The sequence below is a fragment of the Bombus flavifrons genome, chromosome 12 (genome assembly GCF_040668555.2).
Source record: "Bombus flavifrons isolate JBK064 chromosome 12, iyBomFlav1_principal, whole genome shotgun sequence".
Lineage (NCBI taxonomy): Eukaryota > Metazoa > Arthropoda > Insecta > Hymenoptera > Apidae > Bombus > Bombus flavifrons.
Window position 1 is genome coordinate 5,822,861 of NC_138453.1, and position 19,949 is coordinate 5,842,809.

The following is a 19,949-nucleotide window of genomic DNA, read 5'->3' on the forward strand; positions in this document are numbered from 1 at the left end:
GTGGAATATTCGAACCGTCGCTTACGTTTCGAGTATACCGCGAAGATCTTCTGAGATTGAAAATTTGTATTTTAAATTGATCGTCAAATCTTCTCATTCCAGATTTCAATGTTTTTTTTTTTTTTTTATCGTTTTAGTGTAATTGGAATTAAATAACGCGTGTGTTATATAGGAAGTATTAGGTTGTCCGAAAAATGTCTTTCTTTTACAGATCCGTCTTTTGCAACGATGCATTTTTATACAAACATGAAACCTAATCTGTCGAACGTTGTGATCTTTATTTTGATAGAACAAAATGAATCATACGTAATTCGATAAAATAATATAACATGAAAAATATTGTGCATCCATTATTTCCTTATAAAACGAAAGAAACTTTTATAATGGACGATCTAATATTTAATGGTTAATTTTTAATTCTCTATTCAATAGTGTTCATCTGTCGTTGAAAAGTGTATTAAGTTTGAGGAAAATATTCAAAAATTGTTTTATTATAATTTAATAATAACGAATGATCCTTATCTGGTTTTAATTTTAGGTTGAAATTTTTCTCAAAAGGCTGAAAACCTTCTTGTTTGCTAAAATGAGAACACGACTGAAGGATAGAAATTTAAAGGTTGTGTTATTATTAACGTAATAAGATGTTTTCGTTATTAATAATATATTTCTATAAAAGGATAATACGCTGTTGAAATTTATCGATGATATTTTTAATGGATGTATTAAAGATTAAATCTTAAGAAGTCATTGATTTATAAGGCAATTATTTTCCTGTTTGTTTTTAGGAAACTGTCTTTGTCCACGCGTAAGCGTAACCCTTATTCCACCAGGTGAGTGATACGTGCTCCCCATATCGAATCGTTCGATCTGCATTTCAGATATTGGATAGTTTCGTTGAACCTCTGCTTGCTACGTAAATTATTTAAAATTGGACACTTTCTCGAAAAGATGCATTCTTTAAATTCATTTTCAATAATCAGATAAAATGATTTGGTTCTATATAGAATTCAGAAATCATAAAGTAAAAGACAAATTTATCCATTTTTGCAACATAGAATGTTTAATGCGCGCAAATGTAAACTTTAATGTACATTCTTAATACTTGTAAATTATCAATAATAAAATATTAAAATTAAATAAAATTGTCGATTTCTTAAAAAAAAAAAAATAAAAGAAACATCTGGACATAAGAATTTTACATAAAAGTTACAAAGATGGAAATTATCAAACCACTGAATTAATGTCAAGAAACATTAGATTTTATTATATTGTAGTATCAGAAACATGTATACAACGAGATTAATTGAAATCTAAGCGATATAATTACAAGACGGCGAGTGATTTGGACGATGCGACGAATCTCAAAGCGTCAGAGTGATTGTTGAACTAGACATTAACATAGTTTGGCTATCTATGTATTACACGTCGATGAAATGGTCAAGCAATAAATATTAGCATTCGGCGCGTTCAAGTGAACCCTGGCGTTTTCAGTATTTTTAGTTGGAGTCCTGACGTGCCAACCAGGCGTTGCATGTTTCGCTGACGGTTTCGCAGACCGATGACATGGCTCGGCTGGTGAGTTCGTAATCTATGGAACATTCCATGCAGAAATATCATTTTTGATAGAAATTGTCAGGAAAACGACAGAATAATATGGAAATTCAATACGGTTAGACGTAAGATAAAGGTAGTAAGGTGTCAGAAGAAATTTGATCGAAAAAGGCAAATTATAATGTAACATAAGATAAGAATTAGTATAAGAATTTAAATATAAAGAGATATTAAAAATTATATAAATGAAAATTTGATGGAACGGAAGAATAATATAAAATTCAGAGTTTGGATAAATGTAAAATAAAATGTACTATTGGAACTTAGAAGAGCATAAAAGAAATCTGAAAAATTCTTAATCGCGAAGTTCTAAAAACAGAAACACTTCTCATTCTTTATAGAATAATTAAAAGATATTGTAAATTTTTATTTTACCAGTGATAGCGTTGGATCGCTTGCCGAAGATGCTTCCGTTGAAGGGAGGCTTCCTGTAGGCGGCATCCACGGCGATGGCCAGGATGAAGGCGACAACGACGATGACAAGAACGAAGCGGAAGGACATCATTCTGATGGTTTTGATTTGTAGACTGCTTGAAATTAAAAGAACAACTATTTGATAAACTAAGAATATCGTATAGGAAGAAGAAACTAAAAGTAACATGGAACAGAGAGTAAAATTTTCCAAATAGAATTGTTTAATATATAAGGGAAAAATTCTTGTATAGAAATGGTCAGTTTACTTACAAATGTGGAAACGATAGAACTTGTACGGTAGTTGGTCAGCGAATGTTGCAAATAAGGCAAAAGCTCGGAGCTTTTATAGTAGAGAAATGAACCGAAGACAAATGTGCCTATCAAGTACAGATGGCCTACATTATTTGCAAGTGAACTCACCAAGAAGTTTGTCTAAGGATGTATCGATTCGACGTAATGTTAAAATTCCCCGTACAACGACGACAATCAGTGGAAACAATAGAAAGATATGCAAGCATTTATATGAAACTTAAAACGCAGAATTTAAAAATCATGAATTATAAAAGAAGAATAGAATATAAGTTTGAACATTTGTAGGAAATTCTAGAAATGATTCGAAACAGCTATCTGAGTTTTTCTTACGCCAGAATGTAAAGAAATTTTATTTTCTATAGTGTAATAATAATGTATTTCTAATCTTACCTAGAGCTGGAAGATCTTCTTGGAGAGAAGGATGACTGTGATCTGCTGTTTCCGAAAGAAGGTTCGGCTTTTATAAGAAGCCAGACTACACACAGAGATATGTGCTGTAATATTGTTATAGAACAATGTTACAAGCAATAGCGTACGAAACTTAATTACAGACACTCCTGATTACCTTTTACCCCAAGGGAAATGACGATCTATTTACGACACAGAAGATACTTTATATAGATATAAAAACAATATGAATAATGTTACTTCAGGTTACAATATTATTATATATTGTATTTAATTTTGCAAAACACTGTTTCATCATTTTGTAATATAATATTGCTAAATGTACTATTTCCTTTCTCTTTTCTTCTACAAAACTATGAATGTAAAAGTTTCATAGAAACTTTTGTGAGTATAGAGGAAAAATTTGTTCAGAAACGTTAATATTTTTTTAAAATATTCCAATATTTGTGTAAGCTGAATAAAAATTAATAATTTGGATTATTTTTTATTGGTGTCCTATTTGACCGATTGATGATTAGAAAATTCTTATTTTTATCTTTAAATTTCTGCGTTATCTACCGAAGAAATAGTAGAATGCGATCATTGATTAGACATTGGGGTTTTATCATAGCAAGGTGCGTACATACATTTACTGGATGATTTTATCGCGATAAAACCGACGAGGTACAGAATTAGTCAATGGAGACACTACAGACGAGTATTATATATATGCTAAACCAGTATTATATTGAATCGATAACGTCAAGTTGACCCTCAAAACGTAGAACTCGAAAAAGCATTGCATATAACGTCTATTCTGTACCTCGCCAGTGGTTACATCGTGACACTGAAGCACAGACATGTGGAACAGAGACGATATAGAAGAGACCTGATATTTCAACAGAAACCACGCATTTGAGCTGATAACACGAAGATTTACAGTAGGTAAATGTCGATAAATTATCTTCAATTGTCTGAACAAGCTGTAGATGATAAAGAAGGAATCTATAAATTTCTTTTGCATTTATCTCTTACTGATCATTTCCCAATTTTTAGCTTGAGGAAAATATTCTTCGAAATTATAAATAATGTTTTTTAATACACTTTAAACTTTACGAGAATTTATCTAAAAGTGCATCGTTTAGATTATTATATTCTTTATTTATCGTATGACAAAACATAATGCAAAGATTATTTACTTATACGATATATACATAATGTACAATCACAAACATAAATAATACAAATATATTAGAGACACGGATTAACTCGTAAATATGCCAATAAACGAGCCTTTGAGCGTAATATTCGTTAATACTAATAATATTAATATAATTATAATTATAATATCGCTTAATTATTTTCCATGACTGCTTACCGGCAGCAACCACATACATTTTTTACGTGTAGGTACATATCAGAATACAATAACTCCATGTAAACGTTAACAACGATTAAATTGTGCAGATTATATTCTAGATTTGTAAATTGGTACCCCACAAGTTTTGACTCCTCGATATTATATCGTTAGTTAAATAAAATTTCCGATTATTCGTACGTATATTTACAAAGCAATTACTTCACTTACAACTATTACATAGCCCAGATAATAAATTGCTGAAGTCGAGTCTTTCGCGCATTTCCTACTATTATTACGGAACTATTTCAATGTGTAGATCGATCCTAACAGAAAAACCAATTTTTTACTGTTCGCCGTATTTATTATAACGTAAGGACGCATAATTCATACAGAAATACATTTTAACTGTATCTTCTTTTTTTTTAACAGATAAATGTATATGTCGAAAGTGCGCGAAAGACAAAGTTTTGCATCGCACAGGCATACTAGAATCTACGTCTTATTGTCGCGTCACAACGTTTTTTTGAACGGCACACTATATAAAATGAACGAACGCACGTTTCGTTCTAAGGAACCCGAAGAATCGTTTTACAATCACCATCGATTTCCCTCGAACCGGAACGTGATCGCGTTCAAAAAATAATCACCTAAATAACAACTACAACAAGTACTCGCATGCTTGCATTGTTCTGCTCGCCTGTCGGATTATTACATCCGATCATGTTCGAGGCTTGATTATACGCGAAGTATCAAGGAAACTACGAAATTGGAAGACATGGATTTTGTTTCATTTCCCTTAACAAATATCTTAAACTATTGATATCCTAATATTAAATACAGCATTAATAATTAAGATACGACGGCGTTGTGTAAAAGATTATTTATTACAACTAGAAGAAATCTTAGGAAACTAGACGTATATCGACGCGCGGGTGCACGCGTTTGTTGCACCGCTGCCACGTATAAATATCGTTTATTGCATAATACACACATTGCACTTTATTGTCCTGTTCACACGCCTCTAGAACGATGCTCACAGTGTTCTCTATCGTTTCCCTGAACTGTAAATACCGTGTGAAGGATGTGTCATTTTTATCGCGGAGAACGGTCGATAATTCGTGACAACGAAAAGCCTCCTTTGTCTCGAAGAAAATCCCTCTATTGCGGTCTGATAAAAAGTTTTTTCCTTGGTCGTTAAGCTCCCCCCGTTGAGCGCGTGAACCGGACCTAGCGTCTAAAGAAGTCTCTTAAGCCTAGGAAAGCAATTAAGCCATCTAAAGACCGATAATCGCAGATTGCGATCGTTTCGAAAAAAATATTCCACTACCGTCTTACATACTTTGTCGATATCTCGTTGATCGGTAGATTAACAACGAGCAGCTGGATCGAAAGCATCTTCAGATAAAAGACACGAAATACTCTTTTCTTATCCGCCAATCGCGATTATTGGAATTGCATACACGAATCGTAATATACGATCGAATCTCGCCTCGACGAGAATTATCGAGGAATATACATAGATTAGGAAAAGAAAGAAAGATACACGAAATAAACGGTGTTTACGTGTTATCAACCAAAGAAACTAACCTTATATCTATCGGTACCATTGTTCCGACTAACCTACGAGATATGTAAATTCGTAAATCTGCTGCCTTCATCGTCCGGAAGCCCATCTTCCTCTTCACGGTATTATGTCACAGTTACAAGCGCTTCCACCCTTACCGTTGTCACATTGGTTCATACACCATCGGTCCCAGTCTACAGATGTTTCATCCGTGGAATCTTCCTTACGAGAAGCATCATCTTTGGAGCCTGGTTTCTCTAAATTACCAGTAGCAGCATCTTTAGATGTCTTTTCAGAGTCTGCTTTATTTAAATTGTCTGTATTTTTAAAGTCTGCTTGGATTATATCCTTTTCCACTTTGATCTCCGTGATGTATCGACGAACATCTTTGGTCTTTAAACTTTGACCTCGAACAATCTGTTGTTCGCCCGCCTTTTCCAACATCCTCGTTACATCGGTCCCCTTCAACTGATTCTCTTCGAATTTCTTGACTGTCGAAGGATCTTCTTGGTTATTCCTTGTTTCGCCATAATTTACGTCGTCGCAGGAACAACCGTGGTACTGGATAAGCGTCTGTCGAAACGTACGACAGGTGTGGGTGTTGTCGAAGACGAGCAAATCCGACGAACCATGACACGGGGTCAAGCAGAGCCTGAAGAGACGGTGAATCGGGAACCGGCCTCCGCTGGACTGAAGAACGAGTTTCTGCTGGTGCTCGCAGCCTCCCGTGATCTCGGGGCTGGTGTTCCGTGCACGGCAGAGATAAACGCATGCGTGCTCGACCGGATGCGCGACCACCATGGCCAACAGCAACGCCAGCAACACCCACCGAAGTAGAGGCGTCATCTGAAAGTGATGGCTAATCAATACGAAAGCAAACGAGGAACTTGCCGCGTTCCGATAGCCGCCGGAGGAGGAATCGGAGGGATTGGTTATGACAATCGGGAATTTCCTGCAGCTCTCTTTCTCTTCTGGTATGCCTCCAAATGATATACAGGGTGACTCGCGTTACATAGTGCATGGAGTAGAGGAATTTCTGGGAAGAAGGCGAATAGAAATTGTGTGAAGATGGTTTTTGCTATTATATCTTAGAATGTGTCAGTTGTTTTTTCATGGCTTGAGCGGATGCGTCAAAATGTAAAAGTATTGATAGGATACGAGCTGAAGTTGAAATTTTTAGGAAAAGGGGACGGTTCTCCATATATTTGCGAGTATAATGATCATTTTTTCACGATCAAAGTGAATATTGAAAAGTTTAGAGTATAAATTCTTAGATAAAAAACAAACAGAAGATTGTTTGTATATCTTAGAACTTTAGCTTTTTTAACTTTAGAACTGATCATTATTTCTTAACGATTAAAGTCGATGTCTAAAATTAAAGAGCGTTCCTAACAAGCATGCAGATTTTTAGTTACATAACAATTCACAATTATTATAGAGTTTGTATTTTTTTTTTTAATATAAAAGGAATTCAAATTTTTAACAACTAGTATAATTATCAATTGAATATACATATACATGATATTAAAACACTAAAACACAAATACTAGCAATTTATCTAATTCATCGCTTTATCTTTTAACATTTTTTTCAAAAAACTCCTCGATTATGAAAGTATCCAAACAGTAAAATTGAATTAAAATTAAAATTATATTTTGGAATTTGACAATAATTTTTGTTGACGATTAAGACATATATCTGAAATTCTGAATGAAATTCTGAAACAATACGATCTGGAGTTGAGATTCTTGGAAAGACAACAAACAATAGTATGTTTCGATAAAAGGAGATTATTCTTTTGCTTCCGATCGAATTTCTTCGTCGAATAATGGATTGATTCGGGTATCACGAGACACACTATATCCTAGAAGCTTCGTTGGCACGCGGAGTGAGTAATACCAGGATCTTGGTATCCGTTATCGGTTTTGGGTGCCGTGTGTCGATAACTGGTGCGGTCGTCCCCAGTTTGGAACGGGCAAACTTTACTAAAATTCCACTAATTGTCATCAAGGGCTTATGCCTTCTTAGATAATCGGTAAGCCTTTATTTCCTAAGTTGTTTCGAAGGTTTTCTCGTGTCGATGATTTACGAGTACAAGCTCGATAGAAACCGAAGAATTTCTTCGCACAAAAACCGCGATCGATTCCATGTGCAGTAATGTGCACAGTACAATTTTTAATTTTAATTAAACGATAGAAGCTACAAGTTTTGGCATTTTTATTTTAATTGACATAATAGCAAACACGCGATGACATAGAAGAGATATACCAATTGTTTTTCAGTTTAACGAATAAAAATAATCGATGGCGATTGCTGGGATCGTGAAGTCAGCATTGAGATTCCTTTGTGTCGAGAATGTGGCACACAGAAATTGAAAGCTGCTCCTCACAAAGGACTTTGCGAGCTTATTTCGTGAATCAGAACGACCCTGTTTTCTTCCTCTTTTGTTATTAAAACCGGAACATGCTGGCGATATTGACTATTTGAAATTTGACTATTTGTTTTCTTGAATTTATATAAATTAAAGATTGTATAACACAAACTATATTACTCAAAATTTTTGGATTCTTGTATCATGATTCGTTCCATCAAAATTGATTTCACAGAGATCTAATTTGTAGAATGCACGAACGGAAGCTTGTTTTTTCTTTCAATTACATATTCTTCCATAGGCTTCTAAATTTATATTTCTTTGTTCCAAATTTATATCTGTTTCGTACAAATCTTATAATTTCTTTATTAATAGTACTAGTGTTAATCCTTCAGAAATCAAATAGTTAACTTTCATAAAATTGTCGAATTTGTCCTCTGCATGATTCAATTCCAAAAATAACAATAATAAATAATTTTCGATAATAACAGCATTTCAAAGCCAAATATCTATAATGTAAAAAGCATAAAATGATAACTTACCTTTAACATTAAACGCAAATTAGAAAGAAGACTTTATGGTCCGACAACAGGTTGATCGCGCGAAATGAATGAGAGATTTGAAGCTTTACGACGCACGCCACTGGCTCGACTGTTTGATCACCAACAGTATGTATCGCATTAACTATCATTGGCTGTATCAACTGGTACAGACTGATTACGGACAAACGTGTCCAAGGAGCGTAATGAAAGATAACACAGCGGATACTTTTCCGTTCACGTTTGTTTCTTTTCTTAAAGGGTCACTGACCTATTGAAGACACTCATATTCATTCGAGGAACACGTAAATCCTATCCATCTGTTCATGAAAGCAGTCTGAACACTCGATCTTATAGACTTCGATCGATTATCTATAAAAGTTCATGCAATGCTTATTCCTGGTATTCCCTGGGTTTTACCGATAATCGCGTACTCCAAGCAATTTCAATCTTTTCCTTGTAAAGTATGAAACAGGAGTGCAATCGTAAATACAAGGAATCAGTACATGAACGAGAGCGATTAAATTACCTGTATCTTGTGTCAATGATGAACGATTACGTTTATGTAATAACGATAACCAATGAAATCAGATTACTAGAGACAAGAAACAGAGATTATTAGAAACGTGAAAGAAGTTGAGTATCGCGTGGGATTAACTTTTTCTATTTTCTTATCTTCATTCATAAGGAAATGATGTAATACGGTGTAATAATTGCAATAATATCGTAAAACTAATACTTGTGAAATGATATATACGACAGGATGAAAATCATTATAAGTACAATTTTCTGTCGTATTACTTTAAACTTAGGCATATTCGTCGTCCATGGGACGTTATCACGAGATGCTGATAACGATAATCTGAAACGACGCAACAGAAAAAATGTAAGATCTCCGTGATAATACGAATTAAATAATGCTTACTTGTGACAAATGTTTTCCTCGACGTTACAAGTGGAATTTTTCAATTCCAAGGTGTAGGGGCAATATCTCGTGCCCGGCGAATAAAAATTTTGAGGCGACTCGTCCCTTTGGCATTTATATTTTCCCAGACATCGAGCTTTCGAATGAAAAATGACCTCGCAACGAGATAAATGCGTGGACGAACTACGCCAGGTTTTCAATCTAGGTTACTCGAAATTCATTTCACGAGACAAACGAGCTCGTAGTCTGCCACCATGAATATTCACATTCACGCGTAACCCATTCGCGTATGCACGTACTGGCAAACGCGGGGGATGCATACTACGTCTCATACGTCGAGTATCGATCGTTGTCGCGTTTCAATCATGTCTTATTTATTAGCAAAATTTTGTCCTTATGAGCAGTGAAATAAATCATTGTCGTTGTAATTTGTATAGATTCAGCGTATTTGATCGAAAGTTACTTTTTTTTTACCCTTGTCTATTCTTTGTGTTTAGTTAATTCGCTGGAATAAATGTAAAAATTGGTATACTTAACAAATACCTTCAACATTTATGAATAGTCTTTTCATATTCAATTAAAAAAATTAAAAAATTTAACTATTATATTATTTTTTATTTTGTTGGATTTTTATCAGTGTACCTTTATGATACTAAAAGATCAATTATCCCTGTCACGCTTTTCGAATTTTTATGTCAATATTTTATTTTTGTTTGAAGAAATAAAGGGGCCTGGATGATTAAAAAAGATTTGAATGTAAAATTCATTTCGTGTATACTAACATAATATTTTAATGATTTCTTCATATTTTCATCAAATTGAAAAATTATATAATGGTAGAAAAATATGCCTGGGTTAAATTTAATTCAAAATAATTTCCGGATAGCATTATCTACACCGGGAAATTAAATATTCTAACTATGAAGATAAGTAAAAATAGTTGATTTAAAAACGTAATTTGATTAGCATAACAGCTAACAAGCGTATGTTTACTACTCAACAGTTTATCAAATCATAACTTATAGTAATAATTAACATTTCTTATGTTCTATTTTAAAAATATAAGGAATAATACAATAAATCGCTATAATATTCCAGGGTTAAAATTTGTCACAAAATTGATATTCGTAGATAATACAGAATAATACATGACATATCACCTTCCTGCAGTATCAAGGATTAAAAATTTAACGCATTTCATATCGACGTCTCTCTAAATTAAATAAACAATGTAACATTCATAACGGCGCCAGTGTTATCAGAAACCGAGCACGCACTTTATCCGTTTCATCGAGATAGTACTTTCATGATTTTCACGTAAAGACAAAGCGGGAAAAAGTGGAAAACAGCCCTAGGGAACAGCGGAGAAGGAACTTGGACACAAGTAATTTGCATTCTCTGGGCCGATAGCGCCGTCAAGAAATTTATCCCGAGGCATCCGAGAATTCTTTTCCCGGTACCTCCGGGCTGCATCGTTTCAATTTAAACTTTCTGTGCGAAGTAACAGACGCGAGAAGCTGTTGAATCTCTTTCCACCAAATTCCAAATCGATTTCTCGTACAATGACACCGTTATTCTGATATATTGAAATGTCACCATGATTCTGTCTAATTGAATTTTTAACTTCTGAGTTCGAGCCCGAATATTCGTGAAGGAATATAGGAATATTCAAATCAATTGCTCTTTACGTAATTGCTCTTAAGTATTATATCCGATCGTACGAATTTTCAATTATCCAAAGACTATTCTGGTCCATTCATCGAATTAAATCTCCTTCTGAATATCAAATTTAAGGTTTAGAGCGGTTTTCTAATATTTTTAAAGAAGCTAACTGTTTTCTCAAGTAGGTAATACTAAAACTCTAATTAGGTAATTACCAGATTCGATGTACTAATTACTAAAAAAATCGTCAACTACGTTCTCAACAAATAATAGATAACTACCACTTGAAATTTTATCATCACGACACTCGTTATGTTCTTCCTGTAACAAGATAATCGGCATCGCAACTAGAGAGCCTTCAACTACATACTTAAATGAAGAACGTTCCAAATTATCAAAGAAAGAAGAAATGAAAAGAGATCAACTTATATACTCTTCTCATTGAGCAACCCTTCATTCTCAGAATGCACTTTACTGACGATTTTACACAACAACAAGTAACTACAATGGAAAAACAAGGGGGATCGTTAGCGAAGGAGAAGAACTCATATTCTCTAGTACATATAACGGGTGTCTGAGGAACATAGAGGCAAGGAACTAGGTGTATCGACCTCAATGATGCGAATACGTACACTCGACGATGGATTGTTACGTTCCTGGTAGTTTCTAGGTCTTGTCCTGTCCTCCACCCTCTCACGAAGGACGGAGGAAGTATTGATTAAATTCACCGTCGGCCATTTTGTCCCGCCATCCGATTGGCTGCCGTCCATTTTGTCCTTCCTACCCTTCCCTATAACCTCGCCTAACCTCTACGTTTCTTCCTCTTCCTCCGCTTGTCATTCTCTCGAAGTGTATCCCTCGTTTCCTCTCTTTCCCCTTTCGGTCGGAAAGTCCTCAACCCTCGCGCGGCGAAAACTCCAGTCACGAGACGCATGCGTCACGACATTTTTCGCGAAAGAAATCGGCAATCAAATTTTTTGTGTCTCTTTCGCGTCGCACCGTTGCTTCTCCGTCTAAGAAACGTAGCTGGATGCTGAAACATCCGACGTCAAGAATCGGAGATTCTACGTAGGAGTCGAACGAGTCATGGACGCGCCGTGAATTCTTAGGAAGCTTCATCGGCAACGATTCCAATCTCTTTAAGCAGAGAATGATTTGAATTCCTCAGGATACTCGTGACCAAGAATCCACCGATACTCTAGAATGCAATTTCTATTCCAAGCGTACAATACAATTCGTATTAATATCTATAGGACCGTGTAGTCGTTATATCGTAAATCATTTTTTCAATCCGTTACAAGAATTTCTTCTTCTAGGATAGCAAATTAATTAATTATGCATATTATAATGATATTATACAAACATTTTATTTCTCAATCCACTTGAAGGCTTTCTTTTCCTAGAATCCCAAATTAACGAGGGTTTCTCCAGAAGATTTTTTCCTACTTTCTAGAGAAATTTTCAAATTAATGTAGAAGTACTTCCAATGCGTTACTAAAAATATCTTCAACAATATTAGGTGATACAGTAGGAAAAGAATGGAGGTTTATTTTAACCTACCGGCACACGATGACATTTCGCAGGATTTTCACAGGTGATTCCTTTGTTCGCTAGCTGAATAATTTCACACGTTGTCGATAACGAGTGGCGCTCAAACGATGTGGAGGAGCTCTGCTCGAAAAGCTCGAGTATCTCCGATACTGTCCCTCCAGCGTGTATCTCGGCTAACGGGCAAGCGTGCCGGAGATTTCGCGGCTAAGCAGCTTTCTTGGATCCCATCGGTTCCACATCTGGAGTACATTCGTAAACATATAAAAGGAGACACAGGCATCTCTGTGGCGAAAACCGCACGCGGTGGAGTCCTCGTATCTGCCTTCGAGGCTAGAGAGGAAACAGAGATAAAGGAGAGCGACGAACGATACGTCATACCACTGTCTGACGTCAGCATGACGTTCGAACAGGGATTGGCTAGAGTTCGGCACGCCTACGTAACCACCCTCGTACGCGGGTCCCTTTCAACCTTGTGCATACGACGACGTTTCGAGCTCCGCCCACGTGAAAACAACCCCCGCCAGCTGGGGGTAGTTGCGTGGGTTGCACGAGAGAGAGAAACTGGGTCAGGCAGACTCGAGGCAGGCCGAGTCAGGCCGAGGTTCGAGAGTCGTCCAGGCGTTTTCGGCTGGAAGCAGTCCCTTGGAAACCACCCCGAAGCCCGTCGTCGCTTCACCAGTCTATCGTCGATCCATCCTCCAGTCCTTCTCTACCGTTTACAACAGCTTCATCCCCTTGCGAGCGCGAGCGAGATCGAAGTATTCGTACTCCAACTATCCCACAAGGAGATAGCAAGGAATCGGTGAGTACTTCCTTGGAAATACGAGTTTCGTTGCAACCGTTTCTCTTCTTCATCATCTTCGCTTTCTCCAGTTTTAGTCGTTTAAAGATACTCGAGAGGGTTTTGAAAATAGAACTGTATTTCTTCAAGGGTGGTTTCTATTGGTGTTGGTAATGGAAGGATTATGTTTTTGGGATTGTTGTGGAATTTGGTAATGTTTTTTTGAAACCCTCTCGGTTCTTGTTTCGAATTACATGTCGCTTTCACGCATAACTCATTCTCGCTCCATTCGTTCTTCTCAATGTCATTGTGATGTATCCCGTGGATGGATTTATTCAAAATCTGACGAATAATTCGAATAGTATAATATTATCTTATTTTCTAAAAGACTTTAATCCATACCTGATTCTAGAAACTTTGTACATTCTAGAAGACTTTGTATTTTATTATCTACACGTACAGAAACATACATCGTACGTACTTCTAATATTATTAACTCTATCTATTTTATCACAATAAGCTACATTTGGTTAGAATTGTATTCTACATAAAAATTCTACATGCCTGGATACCGTTATATTTTTTCCCCGGCATAAATCACCAAATACCATACATACAGAAAATCTGAATGAAAGCTGCACGATTCTCTACTAGCTTGCACTATCTTCCTCCTTACGTAATCGTTTCAATCAGCACTTTTCTTGTCACGTTTGAATTACTCTCTCTCAGTAGAGTGATCCGTAGTTTCTAATTTCTGGAGGATGATCTATCGCTTACATTTCTCACGCTCCAAGGACCAGTCGATCGGTTCAGAGAGCAACGATACGATTTCAAAGAACCTGAAGTTGAAAGATCACTGACAAATAAATGCAAAACGAAAAGAAAAAAAGAAATCAGAACGAAAAAGAACAGACAATGCTCTCTGTCCATGTTTCTTTGGTCGCTCGGCCTGCCGTGTTCTTTCGGCGTATTTTTTAATAATTCTCGCTTCGCAGTTGCGCAATTTCTGTCAGGCTCTCGCTATGGATAATATAAAAGATACGAAAAAGCGCGAAAGTGTGTTGTTCGAAAAGTTCGACACTGAAGCGGACATTGTTGTTGATTGTTGTAGGGACTGAGGCGAGGGGCACAAGCAGAGACATGGACAATGTGCAAATGATCGGCACTAAAATCACAGCGATCAAGGAATACTTATATGTAAGGCATTCCCATCTCGTTTCACGTCATTCATCGTGTCTGTTTCTAGTTCTCGTCATTTTATGATCGTTTATCGTTACGTTAGCTGTTCATTTACTCTGTTTCTTTGTTTCCTTTTAGTAGTATTTCCTTAAGAAAGATGGTAATTTTTGTAATCGTTGCCTGAGAACGGATGCATCCGTACCTTCTATGAGCTTTCACTACTACCAATTTCTTTCATCAACAGATTTCATTAGATTTGTACTTCGTTCGACGAGATTATTCTAAGAAATGTCAGTAATTTTTGTGGTGAATGTTACGAAATATATATTCATGTAGTTCAATAAGTACAGGTATTTATTGTAAATTTCAGAATTTCGCCCGAACACACTCACCGACCAGACTAATGAGTTCCGAAAACACGTACTCGCTCTCTAGGGAGCACTGTAACTTGAAATATTCGGGTAAGTTTTATTAAAATATTTTCTCAGAACTTTTTCAATATCACAGCATGCCCTGTTCTTCAGAAATTTTATGTAAAATTAATAGAATGAGCTACAAGTGTTCCTTTTAATGTAACCATAACCTTAGCTTCCCCTACATGTATATTGTATCTTTTCAAATTTTCCCTTAATTGTTTCTGTTAAACTATAATAATGCATGCCAATATCGTAGTGTATAGCTGGAAAAGTGATAACAAAAGTCAGTTTGTTGCACGACAGAAGCTAGTGTCTCGCGCATCCAATTTACTCTATGTCTGACCAGATACGTTCCGTATCTACTGACCAATATTCTACTACTGTCTTCATGCGTCACTGCGAATCCAAGCAAATTATTGTTTCTAAAGTTGTTTCGGAGCATCTCCTCGTGTGTTCCGACTGTGGAGGCAGCCTTGGCTTTTCGAGAATGAAATCCGGGAGTCACAATATTGCCCTGATTTCGCGAGGTTCGGAAGGGTGCATAATAATAGAGGATTTAGAATTGGCTTGAAGAGGCTCATAGACGACGAGTGGCTGAGGACAGATTACACGCCACAGAAAGGGCGGAAGGGTTTGTTGTAGGGAATCTGTTTACACTTTGCCAAGTGCTGGATACCGATAAGAGCAGCTTCCAAGCTAAAAAAGAATAAAAAAGATCGGTTAATATTTTTCTAGTCAAAAAATGAGTCGATTTTAGTTGACATATTTTAGGATTTTGATATCAGGTAACAGTAGAGATTTATTGTAGAAACGTAACTGTAATTTCTTGAATCGATTTTCAATTCGTCGAACTTATTAAAATTTTGATAGAAGTTAATTATGGAAGATCTTTTTATTGCAGAAATTTTGTTATAATTTTGATTGCCTAGAAAAGTTTTATCGGGAACTCAAGTAGCCTCGTGTTTCTTCCGACTCGTTACTATAAATTAACCCCGTAATCCTGCTTATAAATCGCCAGAACTAATTGCCGCGTGTAACAACCCCTAGAAGGCGCTTTGATTAAAGCCACGAATAGAGGGTTCCGTACATCTGGTGCCAAACGACGTACGAGTTCCACGTAGATCAAACTAGAATCTGTAATTCAGCCAATCGAAACAGCATGTATTAGATGCTTCCGCCTCTTGCACGATTTAACGGTAATTACTAACTTTATTCCTCTGTGTACATTGTTTTCACTATCGATTGAATAACATTCGAGTCTGATGAGTAGTTCTATCGGAAGCGCTGTAAAACTCGAAAAAAGGAGACTTTGACGGTCTTTTCAGACGTTAGATTGATAGAGCTGGATTAGCTGAAGCAGAGCCTCTGGAAGCCAGGGATTTCTCTTGTCTAACCATGGGCTCAGAACGATTCACCATAAGGTTCTACGCTCCCTCCTTTTCCCATTCGATTCTCATTCATCGTTCTCGTGATTATTGAAAAATACACTTGCTCCTTTAGAATAGCTTTATACTACTCTTTCTGAATACATCTTTATCGTAAAATCTAACTAACGTAACTTTTGAACGACAATTTTTCCAAATTTAAATGACTTGAGCATCGATATACTCGTATTAATTAAGTTGGAATATAAAGTATATTGAATTTGAGTTGAAATGATCATCTTTTCAAGCAAGACTTTTCTATTAAGAAGTTCAGTATTCCTTCATTCTATTCAGATAACAGAAAAACAGTGACTTTAAAACATAAATACTAGCGAATTTCTGGTCTGTTTATCCATGGGATCTTCTTAATGCAATGGGAAACGAAGGGTGGTTTATTCCACAGGATACTTTATGGTTACCCAGGGACTAAAAGACAGTTCAATCTACCAAGGATTTACCACGAGCACATTGAAATGTCCTACTGTAAATAGTTTTTGTTATCTGCGTCAAACCAGAGCCATAAAATAATCAAATTACTCGAGGTAAAGTTTACATTTTAAATTCCAGTCACAATAAAATTCTATCTCTTAATTTATCCATCTTCCATCTTCCTTTAAATTAAACGTCACAAATTTTTGGAAGACAAATATTTTCAGTGTATCTGTACTCATGATTGTATTATGTGCATTTTCGTGTAGTACGATGAATGACTATTGCATGAATGTTCCTGAATAGCAAAACAAGTCACTCGTCACTGGTATGACACGTAGAGGAAGACGAAGAAGAAGAAGAAGAAGAAGATGAAGAGATGGTGACGATGTGAGATGGTGTCATCCCACCAAACAAGTGAGAGTGTGTCAATATAGGTCTATACTTTCAATTGTTTGATGAGGTGAAATCATTCTAATAATTAACGTTTTCTGCGAAGGAGAGCCGGCGGTAGGTCGAAACGGCGCATAGTGGGCCCGATCGCGATTCTGGCGGGTCAAAGGTCCGACAACAAATTGTACTCTGCGTTAGAGATAAACGTCTGTTTCAAGTCTGTGTAGTATGCCGGATAAATTAACAAATAAGTGGATAACAGAGTCAAGAGAGCACAGATATGAACAATCAAACTATAATTTTCATAATCTCTCGCACGTAGGGCAGTATTCGTTTAACATCCGTGCTGTTCTTACATTTGTTAAACTTGTCTTACGACTTAAGGATTTTTTCGAGAGAACATGAATTGTAATCAAGAAGGTACGCTTCATTAAATAATTCGTCCTTATAGATACTCCCAGTAAAACAAGGGACGAAAAATATTATGAAGTTATATTAATATCAAAATCCTCGTAACAATTACATGCTCCAACATTCTCTGTGCACCAAAACCTTGCAAATATGCAGTATGTAGTACAAATTACACTTAGTTCGATTTTAGCGGCCCGTTCTCACTCGTTTGGTAGTAATATTAAAAATTGTGATTATTTAATAACACGATGAGATTTAAGGAAGAAAAATGTCTGGCACGGGTAGGAATTGAGCTAATCCCAAAGTTTCATTACATATTTGAAAATATAACGTCTAGAATTTAATGAGAAAAATATAAAATCCTATTAAAAAAGAAAAACCTGTATTTAGAACTATAATAACGAGCCGTTAAAGAAACGTTGAACTTTTCCTTCAATTCAATGAATTTTGGAACGAGTAAAGGTACTGATTGGACTTGCACAAAGTGCGTTCGATTTTTGGTCCGTTAAAATCGCGATCGGACTCACTGTGCGATGGAGCGCCGAGGAAAAGACGGACGCTCGATAAAACGGTAATCAAATCGATCGGTGTCGCTGTCGTAGAAGAGATTTCACTTGATTATAACAATTAGAGAGTTGCCAGTAGGCAATTAGCCACCACTACGGTTTATTAAATTCAAATTACTTCGATCAGTGTCGTAGCTTGTATGATTTAACAACTTTTTGGTATCTTCGAAATTATACAATTAAGAATAAGAATTTGATGAATCGTGTTTATAGTAACATTCAAATGATACAATGCTGAATGTTAATGTTATATTTATGATATTTCCAAGAATATTCAGAATTTATAACGAATTATACTTATAACGCTATTGGAATTGTAAGATTCAGAGAGAAAACATATAATATCTCTGAGATTGTAAAGTTAGTTATTTAAATAAAGAATTATCACTGAATAAAATTCAGTGAAAAGTAGAATGTATTTTATCAGTTCAATATTTGCAGTATATATCTAGAAGAAACAATTTTATATAATAATTTCGAAGATACTAAGGAAACAATATGTTACAGAATCTCTGTATAGGCAAGAATATAGAAATCCAAGGGATAGTTATACATCTATTACTACAATACTCAATTTTGTTGCTCTCAGATATCCTGCCGCAAAATGCCGAAGGTTATCCAGCAACCAAGGAATTCCTGATGAAGGTAGTGGATATTCTATTGGATTTCATCAAATCAACGAATGACAGGACTGCGAAGGTACTCGATTTCCATCATCCTTCCGAAATGATGCGCCTTCTGGATCTCGAAATTCCCGACTCTGGTTTGACTCTTCAGCAACTTCTCATTGATTGTTCCACCACCTTAAAGTATCAAGTTAAAACTGGTAAGTTAACGTTAATCTGTACAACAAGTTGACTATTCAAACTCGTGATTATTACTTAGAAACAACAAAAATAACTTTTGTTATGTTTTAATCGTTCATTATTAATTAAAAATAAAAATTCCGAATTGAATCAAAATGAAGATTGTTAAACGATTTTTCTTTGCTTGTTAAATGTGGATAAAAATTATCTGAACGAAAAACTGAAGGAAAATTGAAGATGATGACTAGTAGAAAATCGCTTAACACTGTGCTATCACATTTGCTTGCATTCGGGAGGGCGATAAGCCACGTAATTTCATATTCAATTTAGCATACGCGCTCTCGGGGTCGGAGATAAGGTGGCTAGAGACACTTCCTGCATTTCCGTCGGCTACAACCCCCGAAATATACACGTTGCCCTTGTGCACGTGATAAATGAGCGAGGGGCTGCTGCTAACTGAAATAAAAAAACCGTATTATCACCCTGCACTATCTTGGTTATTTTTCTCTGAAAAGCAGTGATACAGTTTCGAGTTGTATAAAGTTCCATTTCTTTTAATTGTAAAGGAAGAATCAAGTGAAAAATTTGTATGATAATAAATAATCAATGTTGGATATTAATCCTATTATTCCTACAAAATTAAATTCCATTTATTCCCACAAAATTAAAAATCCCTTTATTGGACAAATCAAAATATTTAATTTTTGTATTAAATTTCAATACTAAAGTTCTCACTGAAAATTGTTTACCTCCTCCTACATTTACAACTAACGCGATCGTAGAATTTTATACTGAAATGTTAATCTAATCGTGGCTTGAAAATTCTATCCATCAAAATATTCAATATT

General features: G+C 35.7%; 3 protein-coding genes across 8 annotated transcripts in view; 1 reads left to right on the top strand and 2 right to left on the bottom strand.

Moving 5' to 3' along the window:
- The window catches only part of Gad1 (glutamate decarboxylase), a 171,872-nt gene that overhangs the window by 131,446 nt on the left and 20,477 nt on the right, over positions 1-19,949 (top strand). The window contains exons 1-4 of one of the 3 annotated variants that reach the window (XM_069124662.1): positions 13,161-13,498; positions 14,589-14,674; positions 15,027-15,117; positions 18,885-19,121. In XM_069124662.1, coding sequence (XP_068980763.1) covers positions 14,618-14,674; positions 15,027-15,117; positions 18,885-19,121 — 385 coding nt within the window. In that variant the 5' untranslated portion in view covers positions 13,161-13,498; positions 14,589-14,617. Of the gene's footprint in view, positions 1-13,160; positions 13,499-14,588; positions 14,675-15,026; positions 15,118-18,884; positions 19,122-19,949 lie in introns of those variants that run through there. The other 2 variants (XM_069124661.1, XM_069124663.1) reach the window with 2 other exon arrangements.
- On the bottom strand, positions 1,249-2,761 carry SIFa (neuropeptide SIFamide). Of its 4 annotated transcripts, none has more exons than XM_069124403.1 (3): positions 2,728-2,761; positions 1,987-2,138; positions 1,249-1,588 (listed from the first exon to the last, which is right to left on the bottom strand). In XM_069124403.1, the coding sequence occupies exons 2-3, from the start codon at positions 2,114-2,116 to the stop codon at positions 1,497-1,499; spliced, it is 222 nt and encodes a 73-aa protein (XP_068980504.1). In that variant the 5' UTR covers positions 2,117-2,138; positions 2,728-2,761; the 3' UTR covers positions 1,249-1,496. The 4 variants fall into 4 exon arrangements, with proteins under 4 accessions (XP_068980504.1, XP_068980506.1, XP_068980505.1 ...); XM_069124405.1 differs by having other exon boundaries at positions 1,987-2,141; positions 2,728-2,751; XM_069124404.1 differs by lacking the exon at positions 2,728-2,761 and adding an exon at positions 2,296-2,326.
- LOC138185604 (uncharacterized) lies at positions 3,862-8,849 on the bottom strand. Its single transcript, XM_069124672.1, has 2 exons — positions 8,562-8,849; positions 3,862-6,494 (listed from the first exon to the last, which is right to left on the bottom strand). The coding sequence occupies exons 1-2, from the start codon at positions 8,568-8,570 to the stop codon at positions 5,766-5,768; spliced, it is 738 nt and encodes a 245-aa protein (XP_068980773.1). The 5' UTR covers positions 8,571-8,849; the 3' UTR covers positions 3,862-5,765.